At 42.0% G+C, this 19,044-nt stretch overlaps 1 protein-coding gene across 1 annotated transcript in view; it reads left to right on the forward strand.

Moving 5' to 3' along the window:
• SCN11A (sodium voltage-gated channel alpha subunit 11) overlaps nt 1-19,044 on the forward strand; it is a gene marked incomplete at its 5' end in the record, with an annotated part of 69,092 nt that overhangs the window by 24,211 nt on the left and 25,837 nt on the right. The window contains 6 exons of the mRNA XM_080676106.1: nt 2,489-2,618; nt 3,601-3,839; nt 7,285-7,452; nt 9,374-9,745; nt 12,595-13,020; nt 18,261-18,371. Coding sequence (XP_080532232.1) covers nt 2,489-2,618; nt 3,601-3,839; nt 7,285-7,452; nt 9,374-9,745; nt 12,595-13,020; nt 18,261-18,371 — 1,446 coding nt within the window. The remainder of the gene's footprint in view (nt 1-2,488; nt 2,619-3,600; nt 3,840-7,284; nt 7,453-9,373; nt 9,746-12,594; nt 13,021-18,260; nt 18,372-19,044) is intronic.

Consider the following 19,044-nt stretch of genomic DNA (forward strand, 5'->3'; position numbering starts at 1 on the left):
CCATTATTTACAAATATCTACTTAAAATGTTGACAGTGTTTACTATCTGCGTGGCACTGGGGTCGGTGATGGGGATACATGAGATGTATAAGACAAACAACTAATGATGAAGATACACTAAAAAGGAGACAGTTGCTGTTCAATGCGATGACTGACGTGATGATTGCTGTGGGAGAACAGTGTTCCCTTCCAAGCAAACCCTGAGACATTCAAGTGCAAGTAGATTACTTAGAAAGTGATCACAGGAAGCACTGAGAAGGGAGGAGAGAAGCAATACATGGAAGAGAGGGTAGCCAATGGAAGTGCATTATCAAGCCATTTGCCACCGAAGATACTTGTAGTTTAACTTCCCTAGAGTGGGGGTGCTAGGATATGTATACACCAACTTTGGTCCATCACTGGTTAAAGACTGCTAGGGTGAAAAGACAGTAATTTTTCTGTATTTTTAACTTGCTGTGTAGTAGGACAGAAGGGGTTCAGGTAACCAGAGAAAGCCTTCAGGTGAGGCCCAAGGACATATGGATGGGACCAATAACAGCATCTGCTTCAGATAACCAACCCAATGACAGTGGCTTAAACTATGGTGAGAGCAGGGAGGATGAAGAGAGATGAACAGATTAACAGAGTACAGTGATCTGCAGAAGGTAAAATTTGGCAGTTGACTATATATAGAGAGTAGGGATGATGCCCAGTTTATGGCTTTGGTGGTTGACTTGATGGAAGGTAATTTACTGAGACAGGAAAGGAACTTGTCCTGGGGATGTTGAAGATGGCAAGTTCAGTTTTGGACTGTCAAGTCTGATGTACTTATGGATCATCCAAGCAGAGTAGTCAATTGGATATACAGAAATGAAGTTGTTGGGGAATGTGCAATAGAAAATACTAGTAAAAAGCTATTCTTATCATTAAGGTGGGAGATGTTGAAACATGTTTTACTTGTAGACAAAGGAATCAGAAACAGGGAAAATGTTGAAGATAAGGCCATGGAATAATGGCTAGATCCACTTTCCTGGGATGGGAGGGAGAGGATGTGGGCAGCAGGTGTGTGTGCATGCCCGAGGATACTGGGGTGTGCGGGGGAGGGAGTTGAGGGGCCTTTGCAGAAGTAGATGGACAGATATCATCTACTGCTGTGAGTAGTTCTCTGATGGAGTGACAGAGTGTAGGTAGAGGCTTCTTTCCTGTCAGAACACAGCATATTGAAGAGACTGCAAATACTTTTTTTTTTTTAATTCCTCACCCAAGGATATTTTTCCATTGATTTTTAGAGAGAGTAGAAGAGAGAGAGGGAAAGGCAGAGAGAAATATCAATGTGAGAGAAACACTTCAATTGGCTGCCTCCTGCATGAGCCTCCACCAGGGCCTGGGCTGGGGAGGAGACTGCAACCTAGGTACGTGCCCTTGACCAGAATCGAACCTGAGAGCTTTGGTCTGCAGGCCAATGCTTTATCCACTGAGCCAAAACTGGCTAGGGCTGCAAATACTTTTTTTAGTATTTTGAAAGTTTCTCCTTGTGCCACAAAGAAAAAGACCCAGACACCTAATATAAAGTGTCTTTGCCCTTCAATTAGAACAGGAGATAGCCATATAAAAATTACAGGTTGCCTTTAGAACAGGTGATCACAGAGGAATAGTTCCCTCTGGGGCTCTGGTTGGTCAGAACTTTTGGGAAATAAGTCATTATGTATATTCAAGGTTCCTGGATAGCTGAAGGCTTATGTCCTTTAATCTCCAGAGAATTTAGAATTATAGGTAAGTAAGCTCTTGAGCATAGCCTGAGAGAGTGCTTGAGGGTCAGTACATAGATCTTGTGATATTTATTTTGATTGTTCTCTTCAGTTACTGTTTCCAAATCTATTTAAGTAGCCATTTAAGGCACTTCACTCTCTGGCCCCAATCCACCTTTCTAAATTTATCTCTCCCTCTCAAGCATTGTTTCCAAATTAGATTTTTTATTGCTTTCATCCCGGAATCACTGTTCATTTGTGTTTTTTTTGTTTGTTTTGCCCTTAAAAAACAACAACAACAACAACAACAAATGTTTATTGTTATATAGTTCTTTGAGTTTGAAATCCAAAATAAAGTTGTTGGTAGGACCAAACTTCCTCTGGAGCCTCTAAGGCAAACTCTTCCTTGCCCATTCTTAGCTTTTGATGGGTTGCCAGCAATCATTGGTATGTTGATTAGTTTTTGTAAATTTTTGTTTGCTTTTTATTGACAATGAATAAATCATAGAGGAAAAAAAAATTCTGTAGATAGGCCTATAGAAATGTGCACCCATAAGAAACATGAGTGGTCAAACCATATTTCTCTTATTTATTATATATGAAATAAGAGAACTGAACATCTGTCATGATCTTGAAATGAGTCAACCTTTGTAAAATATTGAACATCTTTGTTGTATGTGGCATTGAAATTCAGTAGTTGGTGAAGTTTTGAAGAGAGGTGGCCTCTTTCCTTAGAAGGGCCATCATGTCCTCTTTTATAGCCACACCTCCTAGAGCAAACCAAACGACTGTCTCAGAACCTGTCAGTGGACTTCTGTGAGGAGCATAGAGACCCCTTTCAAAGGCAGAGGGCGCTGAGTGCTGTCAGCATCCTCACCATCACCATGCAGGGTAAGTTCTGCCTCCCAGCACAAGGGAGAGCCTAACTTCAATCATGTCCTTCCATTCTTCCTCTCTTCGGCATCCCCCTCGCCCCCCAAGCCCTCTGCAATCCACGTACTTCTTGCAAAGCGTGATTTCCTGTGCCTTTTTGGAGTATGTGAGCAAAGTGATTTGGAAGAAGGGGTCTTCCCTGTAGGCCCACCCTGAGTTGGCACTTGGATAGGACCAAGAGCACACACAGAACCTCTTGATTAGGCGAGGCAGTCACAGGAGGTCTCGGTGACAATGATACTCAGCCTAGAAGAGAAGACATAGAAGTTTCTAGTAGGTGGCAGTTGTCATTGAAGTTGAGTTAGGAATGTGGCATGGATAATAGGAGACCTCTGTAAGCAGGCTGGATCCATCTGATGGACCTGGTTAACAACAGGTAATAAGGACCAACTAAAGGGTTGGTGTTCAAGGACAGGGCTCAAGTCCCTGAAAGGAGAGGGTCACATGGATCACGTAGCACTTTTGTGCCTATTGAATCACCTCATTTGGCCTGCATGAGTCTCTGAAACGGTTCCAGGGAAATCAGAGCTACAGCTGCTTTCAGACCTGAACTCAACCAGCTTATAGAGTGCTGCTTGTCTCTGAGTAAAGATTCTCCTGTCTCAATCTCTCTCCTGCCCCTGAGCCCTGAAAGCTCTTGTGCCTCTGTTACAGCTGTCAGCATGGTCTGCCTTGAGTGAACATAGCATGGGCTGTGTCTCTCTCTCCCAGGGGTTCACAATATAATGACTTGTATACAAGCATAAAGACTTGATGTACTTGATTATACCACAAGCAAGTTGTATGTGGAAAACTTTTCTGGCTACACCAGTCAGTGTCCTTCTTGGCTGGTCATGTTGTGTCACAAGAGACCCTGGGGAAGTGGGAGGAAGGAATACAGAGAGCAGCCAGACCAGTTCAGAGATCACTCCTCAACTGCTCTTTCATTCTCTTTCTCCAGAACAAGAAAAATCCCAGGAGCCTTGCCTCCCGTGTGGGAAAAATCTGGCATCCAAATACCTCATCTGGGATTGTAGCCCTCAGTGGCTACGCTTTAAGAAGGCCTTGAGAACCGTGATGACCGACCCCTTTACTGAGCTGGTCATCACCATCTGCATCATAATCAACACTGTCTTCTTGGCCATAGAGCATCACAACATGGACAAGAATTTTGAGTTGATGTTGCAAACAGGAAATTTGGTAACTTTAGGCTTTTTACAATATAAAACACATTTCAGACTTTGAATTCTCTCTTTCAAAGTCTAAACATTTTGTAAGTGGCCCATCCTAACCTCGATCTTTGGTCCTCTTATGTGGAGTAAAGTGAAAAGATGACTTTTAGGATTTTGCATTTCCCCAGTTCAGTAATTTCCCATGGGCTCTGTGTTGACCCCTCTAGTATATTAAAGTGTCTTTTTAGTCATCCAGTAGATGACTAAAGAATTACCCAGTGGTAAGCCAGAAGCAAGTAAACATCTTAAAATGTCAACCATTTGGGATAATTAAGAAAACATTAACTATATCCAGAGGCTCTTTGTAATGGTGGTCCCTGGTGATACTGATGACATCATTTGTCACAAAATAATGTGATTGCCATTACTAGGCGTTATTCCCCTGGAAAGATGAGTCAGGGTCTGGCAGCTGTGGGAGGTTTGTTTTCTGGGAAGGAGGTGTGTGGAGCTGGAGGGGTGAGGTGGGGGTAGGGTTTCATGTTTCCATTTGGATGGATCTAGTCTTAGTTAGATTGAGTAAACTGAAATAAGAGAGTGTACTGCATAATTCCTGTAGAAGGCATTTTTCCCCCAAAGGAAAATTAGTCTTCCAAATATCATAAATAACAAATAATTACTCATTGAATGTTCTACCCTAATTAGTTCATGAGTTAATAGGCTAAAACTCCTACCAAAATGTCTAGTCCTTTCTTCTTAAAGCTTTATTTATTTTTCCAATTTAAAAAGCAATACATGCTTTTTAAAATTTAAAAATAAGGGAAAATACAAAGAAAAGAAATATAAAGAAAGTCATTTCCAATGGTTTTACTAGCAAAGATAATCATTATTTAGCATTGCTGAGTGTTTCCAGGCAGTATGTATGTATGTACGTATGTATATATGTATGTATGTATTTTTAATTCTTTTTTTTTACATTGATGAGAACCCACTGTACCTATTGAATCAGGAACTACTTCTATGCATCAAGTTTAGGATGGGGTAGAACTGGAGACGGGTACCTCTCACCCTCAGTCCCACATTCCTCCTAGGAGCACCAGGGATCCAGTGAGACTACAATGGAAGATCAGGGTGGTTCTCCTTAAAGACAGTCTGTGTCTAAGATCCTTTCCCCATACTGCCTTTCAGAAGAAATGCCCTGTGGGTGTGCATGAACCGCATTCGATTCCATGCTACATGATAAACCTAACACACACTGTACCTTCTGACAGGTGAGGTCTTCTGGGCTCGAGGCTAGTGTATTCAGCTATTTCCTACTCAGGTACTCAAAAAATGGGCTGATGGTATTGTTTCACTTGGAAGCTGAATGCTGTACCTTCATGGCCATGCTTCCTACCTCAACAGTCGGCAGACCCATCTTTCAGCACCTCCTCCTGGTGGATGGAGTTATTGGATATGTTCCAGAGAATGCCCAAAGAACCCAGAGTCACCCCCCTGGACAGGGCTTTGCAATTGCGGAGGTGGTCTGTCCATCACTTTATCAGCTGGTCCAACTGTGGGAAGTGACAAAAGCCCCCTCTCAGATTTCCCACTGGCAGGGCATCCTGGATGTTGAGATGAAGCTGCATTTTTCAGTCAGAAGCTGGCTCATTAAATCACTTTCTTCTTCACTCTCTCCAGAGACAGAAGGAAGCACAGGGATGTTGTTGGTGTCTGAGGACACGGGCAGCACCTGCACCCCAACTCCTGAAAATTGATGAGAAACTTGTAGCGCTGGCCACCTTGTCTATGCTCCATTCCATGTGCACTTTGCCCTAGACACACAACACAAAGGTGGCAGCCACCCATCTATTATATCCCTATGTTGCTGGTGGAGGGGAGGCATAGGAGCCTTGAGTTCCAAAGAACACATCCAAACCTCCCTCCTCTGATGGTTAGACTTATAGGACTGGACTTGGAAATGGACTCTCTAGGCTCCAGGATTACTCAAATTAAGGGAGTACATTAAGCTCAAGAGGCCATCCATAGCAGTGGAATTGGACTGCAAAACCAATGATCCCAAGGCATCAGGGAGACTGTAGTCTAGACACCTACCGGTAAAGCCTGAAGGCGACAGGAGGAAGAGGAGCGTGTCAAAAGGGGACAGGGATCAGTCCAGCACAGTGAACTGCCTGCCTTTAGGTACTGGGTGTGGCACTGGGCAGGGGTCGACAGCAATAGTTAAAGGGAAAAGATAGATACAAGCTTTGAATTGCATTTGCCACCCTGGATTTCGTTTTATTTGCCTATTATGGATTTATCTGTTCCTATCCTTTTAACTTATGTCATTTTATTTTAGGGATTTAAAAAATAAATCGTAAGTAATTATTTATAAAAAACAAATCAGGTTACTTTTAATAGGGAGATTTAATCATTAATGGGTTGTTGTTGTTTTTCCCAGAATTGTAGAGGAGAGTCTTGTAACTGACAGCATTTTAAAAGACTTTAACCTTTTTATATTACCTTGTCATTTTTATACTGTTGTTTTTCTCCTTTTTATTTCTGTATGTGTGTGAGATGGAGAATGTGCTGTTTGCTATAGGATATGCTTTGATTTATCTTCTGAAAGATAGTTTTGAATGTAGCTACTACTTATTCAACATTGTGCAAGTTCCTTAAGCCTGTATTTATCTGATTATCAAAAACAAGGCAAAAATTATTTTTGCCTATGGTGCTATAATTTAGCACTTTTTAAAAACCGTTACCTCTCCTTTTAATTCTTTGATGTTTTGTTCTGGAATGAAGAGCCCTGCATTCCAAATGAGTTTTTAGGGTTATATTCCAACTCACCAATCACCCTTTCAACTATAATCAACCTAAGGTTTATCCTGTGAGTTGCTCAAAGGTACTTTTCTGTCCCTAGTAATGTTTTTAGTTCTCTGTTCTGGGCCCCTTTAATTTTTTTTTTTTTTTCTGATCAAGGTACTAAGATTGAGTGGTTAGGTGAGCTCCTCCTGGATTCTGGTTTATAGAAGATATCTGTCTTTAATTCATAGAGCTGTTGTGTAGTTCCCCCTTTTAGAGTTCTTACCCCTTGGTATTTTTAAATAATTTAATGGAATTAATTGATACTTGCCATCATTCTGCCATCTACCAAGAAGCCAGTTTTGCTTTAATTTCAACAGAATGAGAAATATTTTTTCTCCATCCTGAGATGTCTGTGAGTTTGGTAACATTGAACTGGGCACCATGGAAGGGGGTGGAGAGAGAGCAAAGGTAGAGTAAGTTTCATGCTATAGCAGTTAAATATTTATTTTTCATGGATTTTAGGGAATATTGTGCAACCAGGAGAATGCCTTATATTTCTTTGTAACTCCTGTAATTCCTTGGAACCATTCTTTTTTTTTTTTGTTTTATTTTGTTCCTGGAACCATTCTTAACATGTGTGTGCAAGAAGAGGTGGCTTCCTTTTCCCACTTTTCTTTGTCTCAATATAGGTTTTCACTGGCATTTTTATAGCAGAAATGTGCCTTAAAATCATTGCGCTCGATCCTTACCACTACTTTCGCCGAGGCTGGAACATTTTTGACAGCATTGTTGCTCTTCTGAGTTTTGTAGATGTGATGATGCCACAGAGTTTGCCAGTTTTCCGTTCCTTCAGAGTGGTAAGGCACTTACTTTCTTATTTTGCTGAATAACTTAGCAGCCAGGATTGAAAAGAGTCTTCAATGAGTTCAGTGGTTCATTTGGATTCATGAGTTCATCTTACTTTAATCAGAGAACCCAAAATGTACTCCTCTTCCTACTCAGGTCTTTAATAAATGCCATTGGGAGTCCCAGGGGCCTTCTTGCAGCTGAACCCCTACTCTCCCCTCTACCCTTCCAAGATGAGCCTTTAGGCAACCAGTTGCAAAATGTGTCTTTCGGTGTCAGGACTCTGCCCTTTGTCACCCCAATGATCTCTTCCTCTACGGAGCTCTCAGCCAGGCACCCTCACTTCAGGGCTCACCAAGGGGGTTTAGACTCCAGAGCCCAGGAAGGGGATGGGCACTGCTGGTGGCAGGTGCTTTCTCACAAGTCCCTCCTCAGGGCTTCCAGGGCCACATTCCACATGTCACAGCCATTGGAGGCATCCTGGCAACCTTAGCAGAGTATCTAATGTTAACTGACGCAGGAAATGCTCAGAGACGAGGAAAGCACTGTCTTCAAGGAGTTATAGTCTAGGGATGATGCGAGACAGGCCCAGAAATGGCCATGAAGCAAAGTAGAGTGTGGCCAATCCCACAAGAGGTAGGATAGAAATCTATGGAGAAATCCCGTCTGAGCAGGAAATACAGAACCACAAAAGGTGGCCTTTTGTCCTCTCTCAAAGGTTAATTTGGCATGGATAGGATTTCTAAGCCTATGGAGTGAGACATTTGATTCTTTTACCTAAGTAAGTGTACCTTTGATACTTGGGATATGTCAGGAGAGCACACTGCTCCAAGTCAGGCATTATTAGGCTGCTCTGCTAAAGTTTCATGGGTGCTCAGGTGAGCAAAATTGCCTTTGTTTTTACTATTGTTTAGGCTTATTACATGCACACACTTAGCAAGGAACTCTGGCATTGTCTGCATATGAGACACAGTTTCTCCCAGCTCCCCTCTGAGCAGACGGTGGTGGCTTTTGCTTGGGACATAAGACTTTCCGACCTGCAATATTTCCACCCCCAGATAGTTGGTACCTAACAAGATTGTACTTTGGACTTAAACCACAATTTATATTGAAAATGAATATAAAAAATAACCTATGAAATGAGTTGCTGTGTTTTCTCCAAGGTTATTGTCCCTAACATATCTGTAAGGTTTCATGGAGGAAAATCCTCTTTGGAAAAAAGTGTGTGTGTTTGAGTAACCGATTGCCTGTCCTTTCCTGAGTAAAAACATCATATGACATTCATCATTGTCATAAAGTTTAGATTCAGACTTGTAATCTGAATAATATAGTGCAGGAGTTAGCAAACTTATTATTTAAAGGGCCAAATGGTAAAAATCTTTGGCTGTACAGGTCATGTGGTCTCTGTGAAAACCATTCAGCTTTGTCATTGTAACACAAATGTAGTCCTAGATGTTTGAGAATGGATGGACGTGGCTGCGTTCCAATAAGACTTTACAAATGTGGAAATTTGAACTTCATATAATTTTTATGTGTAATAAAATTATCCTTCTCTTGATTATTTTCCAACCATTTAAAAATGAAAAAATGTCCTTACCTCTCAGGCCATACAAAAACAGGCAATGGGATGGATTTGATCCTCAGGCTTGAGTTTTTTTGCCTCTGATACATATTTTATATCAATTCTATCATCATGACCCCAAAGTCTTTATCATTTAAAAATAACTAGAACAAAATATTTTCATTTTTAAAACCAAATTAGATTGGGATATGGAGTTGGTGGCAATGTTTAATATGGATTGGCTTTGAAAAGATTTTTGAAAGTCATAAATGCTGTGGCTTGAGACCATGCCATTTGTTTTGTTACTGAACAGATAGAATTTGTTCTTAACTGGCTTTTCTTCCATTTTTGTTCATTGTCTGTATCTACAGCTGAGAGTCTTCAAGTTAGCCAAATCTTGGCCGACTTTAAACACACTAATTAAGATCATAGGCCACTCTGTTGGAGCCCTTGGAAACCTGACAGTGGTCCTGGCCATTGTGATCTTTATTTTCTCAGTAGTTGGCATGCAGCTGTTTGGCTCTAGTTTCAGTTATGAAAAGAAAAATCCAAAAGCCTGTAATGCTACGACAGCCCCATGTTTACGACGCTGGCACATGGGGGATTTCTACCACTCCTTCCTGGTGGTGTTCCGCATCCTCTGCGGGGAATGGATCGAGAACATGTGGGAATGTATGCTAGAAGCTGATAAATACCTGTGCATTGTTGTCTTCTTGTTGATCATGGTGATAGGAAAACTCGTGGTGAGTGCCTTAGATTTTTTAACATGAAAATATATGAACTAAAGAAACACATTAGCTTCTTTTGCAACATTTCACTAGTGACATTCTTATTCTCAACAGAATATTATGATGTTACATAATATTAGTAATTTGTGTTTGAATTTGGCTTGAGGCAAGTATGATAAGCATGAAACAAAACCTCCTTGTCACAATAGTGCTTGTGTTGACTGATGTCCCAATAGCTATTTTCCCCAGGTGATAGTATTCTAAGATAATCATCATGTTCTCTTTGCCAGTGATTGGCTGAGGGTGGGGTTTGTGACTAAATTTGGTCAATATGATGTAAAGGAATGTCCACTGAGGAAGGTTTCTTATTCTTTAAAAATCTATATATCTACACTAATAAAAGAGAAACATGCAAATTGACTGTACCTCCGCTACACCCACAAGCCACGTCCACCAGCCAATCAGGAGCAAGTATGCAAATTAACCCAAGATGGCTGTGGCCATGGAGCAAGCAGGAGGCTTGGGTTTTCCCAGCAATGGAGGAAGCCAAGCTTCCCACCTGCCCTGGCCGGCCCTGGCCTCCACTCAAGGCTACAAAGTTTCAATTATAGAAGATAAATAAATCCCAGATACCAGGGCCTCCGCTTGGGTCGCTGGGGGGCATGGCCAGCCTGCAAACCACCATAGGCCCCTCACCCAGGCCACCCCACACCCAAGGGAACCCCCACCCTGATCTGGGACACCCTTCAGGGCAAACCAGCCGGCCCCCACCCGTGCACCAGGCCTCTATCCTATCTAATAAAAGAGTAATATGCAAATTGACCATCACTCCAACACACAAGATGGCTGTCCCCATGTGGCCAAAGATGGCTGCCCCCCTGTGGACACAAGATGGCCAGCAGGGGAGGGCAGTTGTGGGCGATCAGGCCAGCAGGGGAGGACAGTTGGGAGGGACCAGGCCTGCAAGGGAGGACAGTTAGGGGTGATCAAGCCTGCAGGGGAGGGCAATTGGTGGGGACCCAGGCCTGCAGGTGAGGTCAGTTAGGGGCAATCAGGCTGGCAGGGGAGCAGTTAGGCATCAATCAGGCTGGCAGGGGAGTGGTTAGGGGGTGATCAGGCTGGCAGGCAGAAGCAGTTAGGGGCAATCAGGAAGGCAGGCTGACGAGCAGTTGGGAGCCAGCAGTCCTGGATTGTGAGAGGGATCCCAGATTGCAGAGGGTGCAGGCTGGGCTGAGGGACACACCCCCCCCCCACCCCGTTCATGAATTTCATGCACCGGGCCTCTAGTGTGTGTGTGTGTATATATTACTGATTTCAGAGAGGAAAGGAGACAGATAGATAGAAACATCAATGATGAGAGAGAATCATTGGTTGATTGCCTTCTGCACGCCCCCTACTGGGGATGGAGCTCACAAACCAGGCATGTCCTTCACCGGAATTGAACCTGGGACCCTTCAGTCCGCAGGCGGATGCTCTATCCAATGATCCAAACCGGCTAGGGCAGGTTTCTTATTCTTAAAGAAGAAGAAAAGGGAACAAGGGAACAAATGGCACTTTTACTTCCTCTGGGCCATTTTACGACAGGGATTCTGGATAGAACTGTAAACATGCAGCCACCAGAAAAACCAGATAAGCCAAAGCCAGCACTGAGGAAGGTAGAGAGAAAAGATGGAACAAACATGTCTACCTGTCATAACTAGGTCCCTGTTTTATTTTCAAACTTCTGGTTATATTGCATTTCCTTATTGTGTAAGCTGACTTGAGTTTGTTACTTGTAGTTGGAAACATAGGTATTTATGGAGCAGCTAATTAGGCATCTACCAGTGAGGGTGTGAAGAGACAGGAGACACCCAAGGACACCTGAGATGGGGCTATGGTGCAAATATAACTAGGTATCTGCACATGGTAGTTTATCCTAAGAACCTAAGGAAAGTGTAGGTAGACAATAAGTGATACAAAAGTTCAGAAAAGCAGGACACCACCAATGGGAATGGGGAAGGGATCATTAAGAAAGGATTTGTGTAAGATATGGTACTTGAGAATGGCATTTAAGAAGCAAAGAGACCTGAGAAGATGGAGGAGAGCTTGAGCAAAGATCCAGAGTTGGCAATTCTCATGGTGAAGGTGAAAAATATTGGCTCTACCCATTCACACCCACCAGACACTTCTCCCCGAAGGATGTATAATTTTGAGCTGGTGAGAGCCACAGAGGAGTTTGAGGAGGTAAAGATGATGAATTAGGGGTGTGTGAATGTAAGCAAAAATCCCAAGTAGGGAGCTGTGGAGATGATCTGAATTTGAAGTGATATGTGCTTCAATAGAAGAGTTGTAGATTTGATTCAAACCCTTCTGCCTCAGCACCAGTACTTACTGCAGTTTGGGCAGTGGGATCTAAAGAGCCTGCACAAAGTACACCAAGTCTCCAATTTTGCAAACAGAAGAAGACCGCACAGCAGTCTTAGACATCAGGCCCATGTCCCTGTGGGCAGTTCCAACAAGTGTCCAAGCTTATGATTCTGGCTGATTCACAAGGAATATACTTTTGATTATACCACATGGTCACACTGTTCTGCTTTACTCTGGCCAGAGTCTACAATAGGTATTGCTTATATGTAGATAAGCTGGATTTGGCTGTTTGTACCCCTTAACATCAGTTTTTCTTTTGTCTTGTTATCTCAATTACTCCTCAATCTCTTCTCTTTTTATTTATTTTATAGATGAAATTTCTTGGGAAATAGAAGGACATAGAAATTTCATTTGATTTGGTTTTGGGTCTTGGGGAAAATTGTTCTGGAAACCTACTGTATCCTTTCGTTTGCTAAATTGTCCATTCTGCTTGTGCCCCCACTCCAACCCCTCCCCAGGTACTCAACCTCTTCATTGCCTTGCTTCTCAATTCCTTCAGCAATGAGGAGAGGGATGGAAACTTGGAGGGAGAGTCCAGGAAAACCAAAGTCCAGTTAGCCCTGGATCGCTTCCACCGGGCTTTCCATTTTGTGATACGTACTCTGGTGCAATTTTGTCGCAAACGATGCAGGAGGCAAAAGTCACCAAAGCAAAAAGAGGTGAAAGAAGGCTCTTCTGCAGAGAACAAAGATGTCATTCCCCTGGTCACAGAGATTAAAAAAGGCCCAGAGACCTGGGAAGAGTCCAGTGTACTAACTCCTGCACCAAAGCCCTTGCGTGTCGGGCCCGATCGGACTTGGTTGGCCCCACTTGCAGAGGAAGAAGATATTCAATCTCCTGTAGACAACGAACAGACTGTCACACAACCTGAGGCTGAGAAGCAGGTATGAAGGTTCACATATAGACTTGGAGGTGGAGTTGCTCCAGGGCACTGGTTGCCACAGGGCACTGGTTGCACTATGCATGGATAATAAGGGTAGAATATGTGGTGGCTGCCCCTCAATGCCATGTGCCCATCCCAGGGCTGTGCTGATCACGGCCCTATACATGTGACACAGATGAGAGGTGTCGGAGGAGTTCAGAGGGGAGCGAGATCAGAGTACTCTAGGGCAATAGGAGAATCAAGTGCCTTTAGTTGAGCCCTAAAAGAATTTGGGTTGGATAAAAGGTGAGGAAAGAGTGTGGAAGGTGAAATGAATAGCATAGAAAAAGAGACAGTGATAAGAAAACACTCAGAAGGGTCTTGGGGAAAATTGTTCTGGAAACCTACGATATCCTTTCGTTTGCTAAATTGTCCATTCTGCTTGTGTCCCACTCCAACCCCTCCCCAGGTACTCAACCTCTTCATTGCCTTGCTGATCTCTGCAGGGATCAGTGGTGGTGCTCATTGGTGAGGAGTGGTGGGAGACGAGGGCTGCCAATTTCTTTTACCCGTATGTTGCACCTTTATAATTGCCCCAAAGGTCTCGGGTATTCCCTTCTGGGTTATTTTTCCTCCATATTTTTCTCTTTGCGTTTTAGTTTTGGAGGTTTCTGTGCAGATATCCTCAAGCTCAGAGATTCTTTCCTCAGCTGTGTCCAGTCTACTAAAGCCCATCAATGGCATTCTTAAATTTTGTTACATTTTTTTACCTCTAGCGTTTCTTTTTTGTTCTTTCTTAGAATTTCCATTGCTCTGATTAAATTGCCTGTGTATTCTCACATGCTGTCTACTGTATCCATTAGAGCCCTTAGCATTTCAATCATGTTGTTTTAAATTCCTGGTCTGATTAATTTGAACGTCTTTGCCATATTGAGTCTGGTTCTGATGCCTGCTCTGCCTCTTTAAACTACATTTTTTGCCTTTTAGTATGTGTTGTAACTTTTTTTTTCATACTTGGACATGATGTATTGGTAATGAAACTGCTGTAAATAGGCCTTTAGTTATATGTTTGTGAGGTGGGGGGGGGGGGAGAGGAAGGGAAGAGTTCTATCGGAGAGGAAAAGGGAGAGGGAAGAATTCACAAGTATATGGAAATTAAGCAAAACATTCTTAACTAACCAAGTCAAAGAAGAAATCACAAAAATATTTTAAATACTTAAAGATAAATAGAAATGAAAATATAATATGCCAAAATTGTTGGATGCAGTTGGCTGCTCTCCCTTTTTTTCTCCCTCTCCTTCCTCTATGCTGAGGTCTCAGGCTTTCCGTGAGCCTGAGCTTCTGGACTCTGGACTTCACAGTGCTTCTCAGCAGCCCTATCCTTAGGTGGGACAGAATGGCTAGAGTAAGCTGGAGTTGGCTATTTCCTTCCTTCCACGTGGAAATCTAGAGCTGGCTGGAATCGGGTATTATCTTCCCCCCAGGTCAGTAAGACCGTGATGAAACCCAGCAGGTTAGGTTCTGATTAACCAGTTTCTCTTGGGGGCAGGGCTTGTTAGGAAGAACAGAATACTCTCAAACCTTTCAAAATGATTTCTTTTACCCTGCCCCTGCTGAAAGCATGAGGGGATTTTTCTCCAATATTCACTCTTGAGAACTTGGTAGAGCTCCAAGAGGTAAAACTCACAAAAGTCTGGGCCCCACGGGAAGATGGTCCTACGAAGCTTTTATCTCTAAACTTGTCCACACTTAGCCTGCAGCAGTTTGTCGATTACAGTTCAGGTTTCCCTACTCTGGCACTGTTCCAACGGAGTTTTTTTGCTCCTGGGCTTCTGCTCTGATAAGTGTGGTTCTTTGTATTTGGGGCTGGGGTCAGCCTTTGCCCTCAACCTCACTTTTCTTATGGATCTAAAAAGGGTTGTTTATTTTCCAGTTTGTACAGCTTTTTACTTGTTAGGATGGAGTGTTGAAACCTCCAGGTACCAGACTAGAAACTGGAAGTTTCTGGGAAGTTTCTAAATTATAAATTCGATCTCTTTACTTGCTATAGGGCTATTCAGATTTTCTATTTCTTGTGGAGTCTGTTATGATAGAGTTTTTATTTTATTTCTAGAAATATGTCTGTTTTATTAAAGTTATCTAATTTGTTGACACATAGTTTTATTTTTTTCTTGAGTAAATTCACCTCTCAGTAGTTACTTTGGGGATGGGGAGCAGCTATTTATTTTATGTTTATCTCATACTAGGTGTACCGGTTAAAAATGCGGATTTTTTTTCACTAGATGGAGTTATACATATGTTGATATATATGCTATTTGATATGTATGCTATTTTGTTGTATTGACAACAAGCTTCAATACTTCATATGTTAAATTTGCTGAAGGCGTTAACATCATAGATATTTTTTACACTTAAAAATGTCGAATTTTGTGCCAAAAAAAAAAGAGCATTTGTGAGAAGTTTTAATTCATTACTTTATTTTGAAGAAAAGTGCTGCTGAATACTTCAGGAAGCTTATGGTGAACATGCTCCATCTCAAGATACTGTGAACGCTGGTTTAAATGCTTTAAAAGTGATGATTTCGATGTGAAAGACAAAGACGCCCAGGTCAACTGAAAAAGTTTGAAGACCAACAATTACAAGCAGTATTGGATGAAGATGTGTGTCAAACTCAAAAACAACTTGCAGAAAGATTAAACGTTGCTCAGCAAACAATTTGATTGTTTACAAGCAATGGGAAAGATTTTAAAGTAAGGAAAATGGGTGCCACATCAACTGAACGAAAGACAAATGGGAAACCGAAAAGTCATCAGTAAAATGTTGCTTCAATGGCACGAAAGAAAGTCTTTTTTTGCATCGAATTATGACTGGCGATGAAAAGTGAATTTATTTTGAGAATCCCAAAGGCATAAAATCATAGGTTGATCCAGGTCAACCATCAACATTGACCGCAAGGCCAAATTGCTTGGGAAAGAAGACAATGCCTGCATTTGGTGGGATCAGGAAGGTGTGGTGTATTATGAGCTTCTAAAACCAGGTGAAACCGTTAATACTGATCACTACCGACAACAAATAATCAATGTGATCGTGAAATGACCAGAATGTTCCAGAAGACACGGCAAAGTAATTTTGCTTCATGATGACGCACCATCACACACTTCAAAACCAGTTAAAGACACATTAAAAGACCTTGCCTGGGAAGTATTAACCCACCCGCTGTATTCACCAGACCTTACTCCTTCAGATTACCACTTGTTCCGATTGATGGCACACGCACTTTCTGAGCAGCACTTCAAAACGTACGAAGAAGTGGAAAATTGGGTCTCTGAATGGTTTGCCTCAAAACAAGAAAAGTTCTATTGGGACGGTATCCACAAATTACCTGAAAGATGGGGCAATGTGTAGCTAGCGATGGACATTACTTTGAATAAAGCACTTTTGATGTTTCTCTTGAAATTATCGTGTTTTCTTTGATTACAAAATCCGCTATTATTAACTGGTACACCTAGTATTTTGGAGTGTTCGTTTAAAAACTCATATTTGGTGGGAAGATCTGTCACTCACTTTGCATTCTAAGTTTTCTGATGTCTTCAATGGATGTTTATAAGTCATCCATTTCAGAATCAAGTCTTATATAGCCAATTTTGGATTATTGTCAAATAGTGGTACTGAGCATATTGCATATCCAGTCACTGAACCAGTGGGTTCCTTTGGTCAGGTCCTATTTCTGAGGCTGTTTTTCCTCCTGCCTCCTTAGGTATGCAGCTCTGTATAATCATAACTCCAAGCATTGGCCAGAGCTTATTTTGGCTCTCTCAAGTTCAAGAACTTCAACCCAGCAGTTGAAGTTTCAAGCTTTGGACATAGTTATGGTTCTGATCCTCACATGGGGCACTTTTAGCCATTTACCTACTATGTGCTTTAAATTGTTACTATTTTATATTTCTGTTCTCTGTTTGATCCATAGGTTTATTTACCTGTGTTTTGTGTGTATGTTTGTGGGTGTGTGTCTGTGTATGTTATTACATGTGTTCAAAAGGAGAAGTGTTCTTAAATTATGACCTTGCAGTGTCAGATTCACTGGAACTCTCACATAGATTTTTGGATGAAACCCTCACCTTCACACATGTGACTTCACACATCCTTTTTGGATATCCCTGCAAGTCATCAGACACAATTTTTATCTATTTATTTATTTTTTTAAATAATTTATTTTGATGTAATAATACATTTTCATATTTTCTTTTATGCCTTTTGATTTTGATAAGCCAACCTATTTTCCAAAAATTTCTTCTAACTTTTTTACTCATCTGTTTTTACATCAAATTAAGAATTTTATTTTTACTATATTCTGGTACTGTATTAATTTTTCAGGGGTAGCTAATTTATACCAATACCATTTATTAAATAATTTATTATTTAGCTGTGAATTGAAAGGTCACAATAAGTTTTAGCTCTGAATTTTTTGGTAAATATTGTGCCAGAACCATATTATGATTATATTAGAGGTCCAGTGCATGAAATTCATGCACGGGAGGGGGTGTCCCTCAACCCGGCCTGAACCCTGTCCAATCTGGGACCCCTCTGATGATGTCCGACTTCCAGTTTACAGTCGGACATTCCTCTCACAATCTGGGACCAATGGTTCCTAACTGCTCACCTGCCTGCCTGTCTGATTGCCCCTAACCACTTCTGTCTGCCAGCATGATTGCCCCCTAACCTCTCCCTGCCAGCCTGATTGATGCCTAAATGCTCCCCTGCCGTCCTGATTGCCCCCAACTGCCCACCCCTGCCGGCCTGATTGCCCCAACTGTCCTCACCTGCCGGCCTGATCACCTACAACTGCCCTCCCCTGCTGCGACCCGCCTCCTCCGTTAGAGGTGGCAGAGATACCGAGAGCGGCCTCCTCTGTGCCATGCAGAGCCGCGGGACCCCCAGGCCTCACTATGCAGAGTGGCCACCAGGCCCCACCTCCGCTGTGCATGTGGCCATCTTGTGATGATGTCGTGTGATGCCACCTAGGCTTTTATTATATAGGATTACTTCTGAGTAAATTTTGTTATCTGTTTTCTATAGTATTTTCTCCAGATTTGTTTTATGTTGAGTTTTTTCACAAACAGCTTTTAAAACTGAAAAGAAAAAGAATGACAATGTCACAATTTTCATAACCAATAGAAAACCAAAGAGAATGCAGTATTGTTTCATCTCAAGTGAGATTTCCACGAGGAATTTTAATTCTACTTTGGGCTTCTCTGTATTCAGGCCTATGAGCTTGATCAGGAAGACAAGTCCACCAGTCCAAGAGTTCAAAATGTGGAAATTGAGTTGTTCTCTGAAGATGATGCTTATTTATCAGGACAGAATACCCGAAAGGTAATTTCCCCATCATGTTCCCAGAAGGAACATATGGCATGATCATCCATACACCTTTTCTAAGAGAGCCATTGTGGAAAATATCAAGACTAGTACAGAGAAAACTTCTAGGGTCACATCTTAAGCAAGGGTCTATACCAAGATTTCTCAACTTCTCCACTATGACATTTGGGGCAGGATAATTCTTTGTTGTGGTGGGCTGTTCTGTATATTTTAGGATGTTTAGAAGCATCCTTGGCCACTACTCTCTAGATCCCAGTAGCATTCCCCAGTCGTGAAAATAAAAAATTTCTCTAGACTCTGCCAAAATATATCCTGGAGGGGGAAATCATTGAAAACCACTGGTGTAGGCCTATTATTCCAGGAGTTGGGATAACTGAGTATTACAGTCTCAGTAAAGTAGCCTTCTCCTCACCACCTGTTTCCCTGTTTGGGGTTAGGAAGCTGACCAGGGGTATGATTTGAAGGGAGGAAAAGGTTGAGATACTATGTCTTTATACTCCTTCCCTTTACTCCACCAGAGGAGAGCAATTAGAGAATTCTTTCCTGGTCAGAGCATTTGGAAAAGGACCCAATAAGAGGGATACTTTTTTGATGCCCCTCATACCTAGAAGCCTTTGCCTGGTTAGTTTCATACCTAAAAAGTCATACTTTTTATAAGGTATTAGGTACT

The sequence above is a fragment of the Plecotus auritus genome (genome assembly GCF_963455305.1).
Source record: "Plecotus auritus genome assembly, chromosome: 6".
Lineage (NCBI taxonomy): Eukaryota > Metazoa > Chordata > Mammalia > Chiroptera > Vespertilionidae > Plecotus > Plecotus auritus.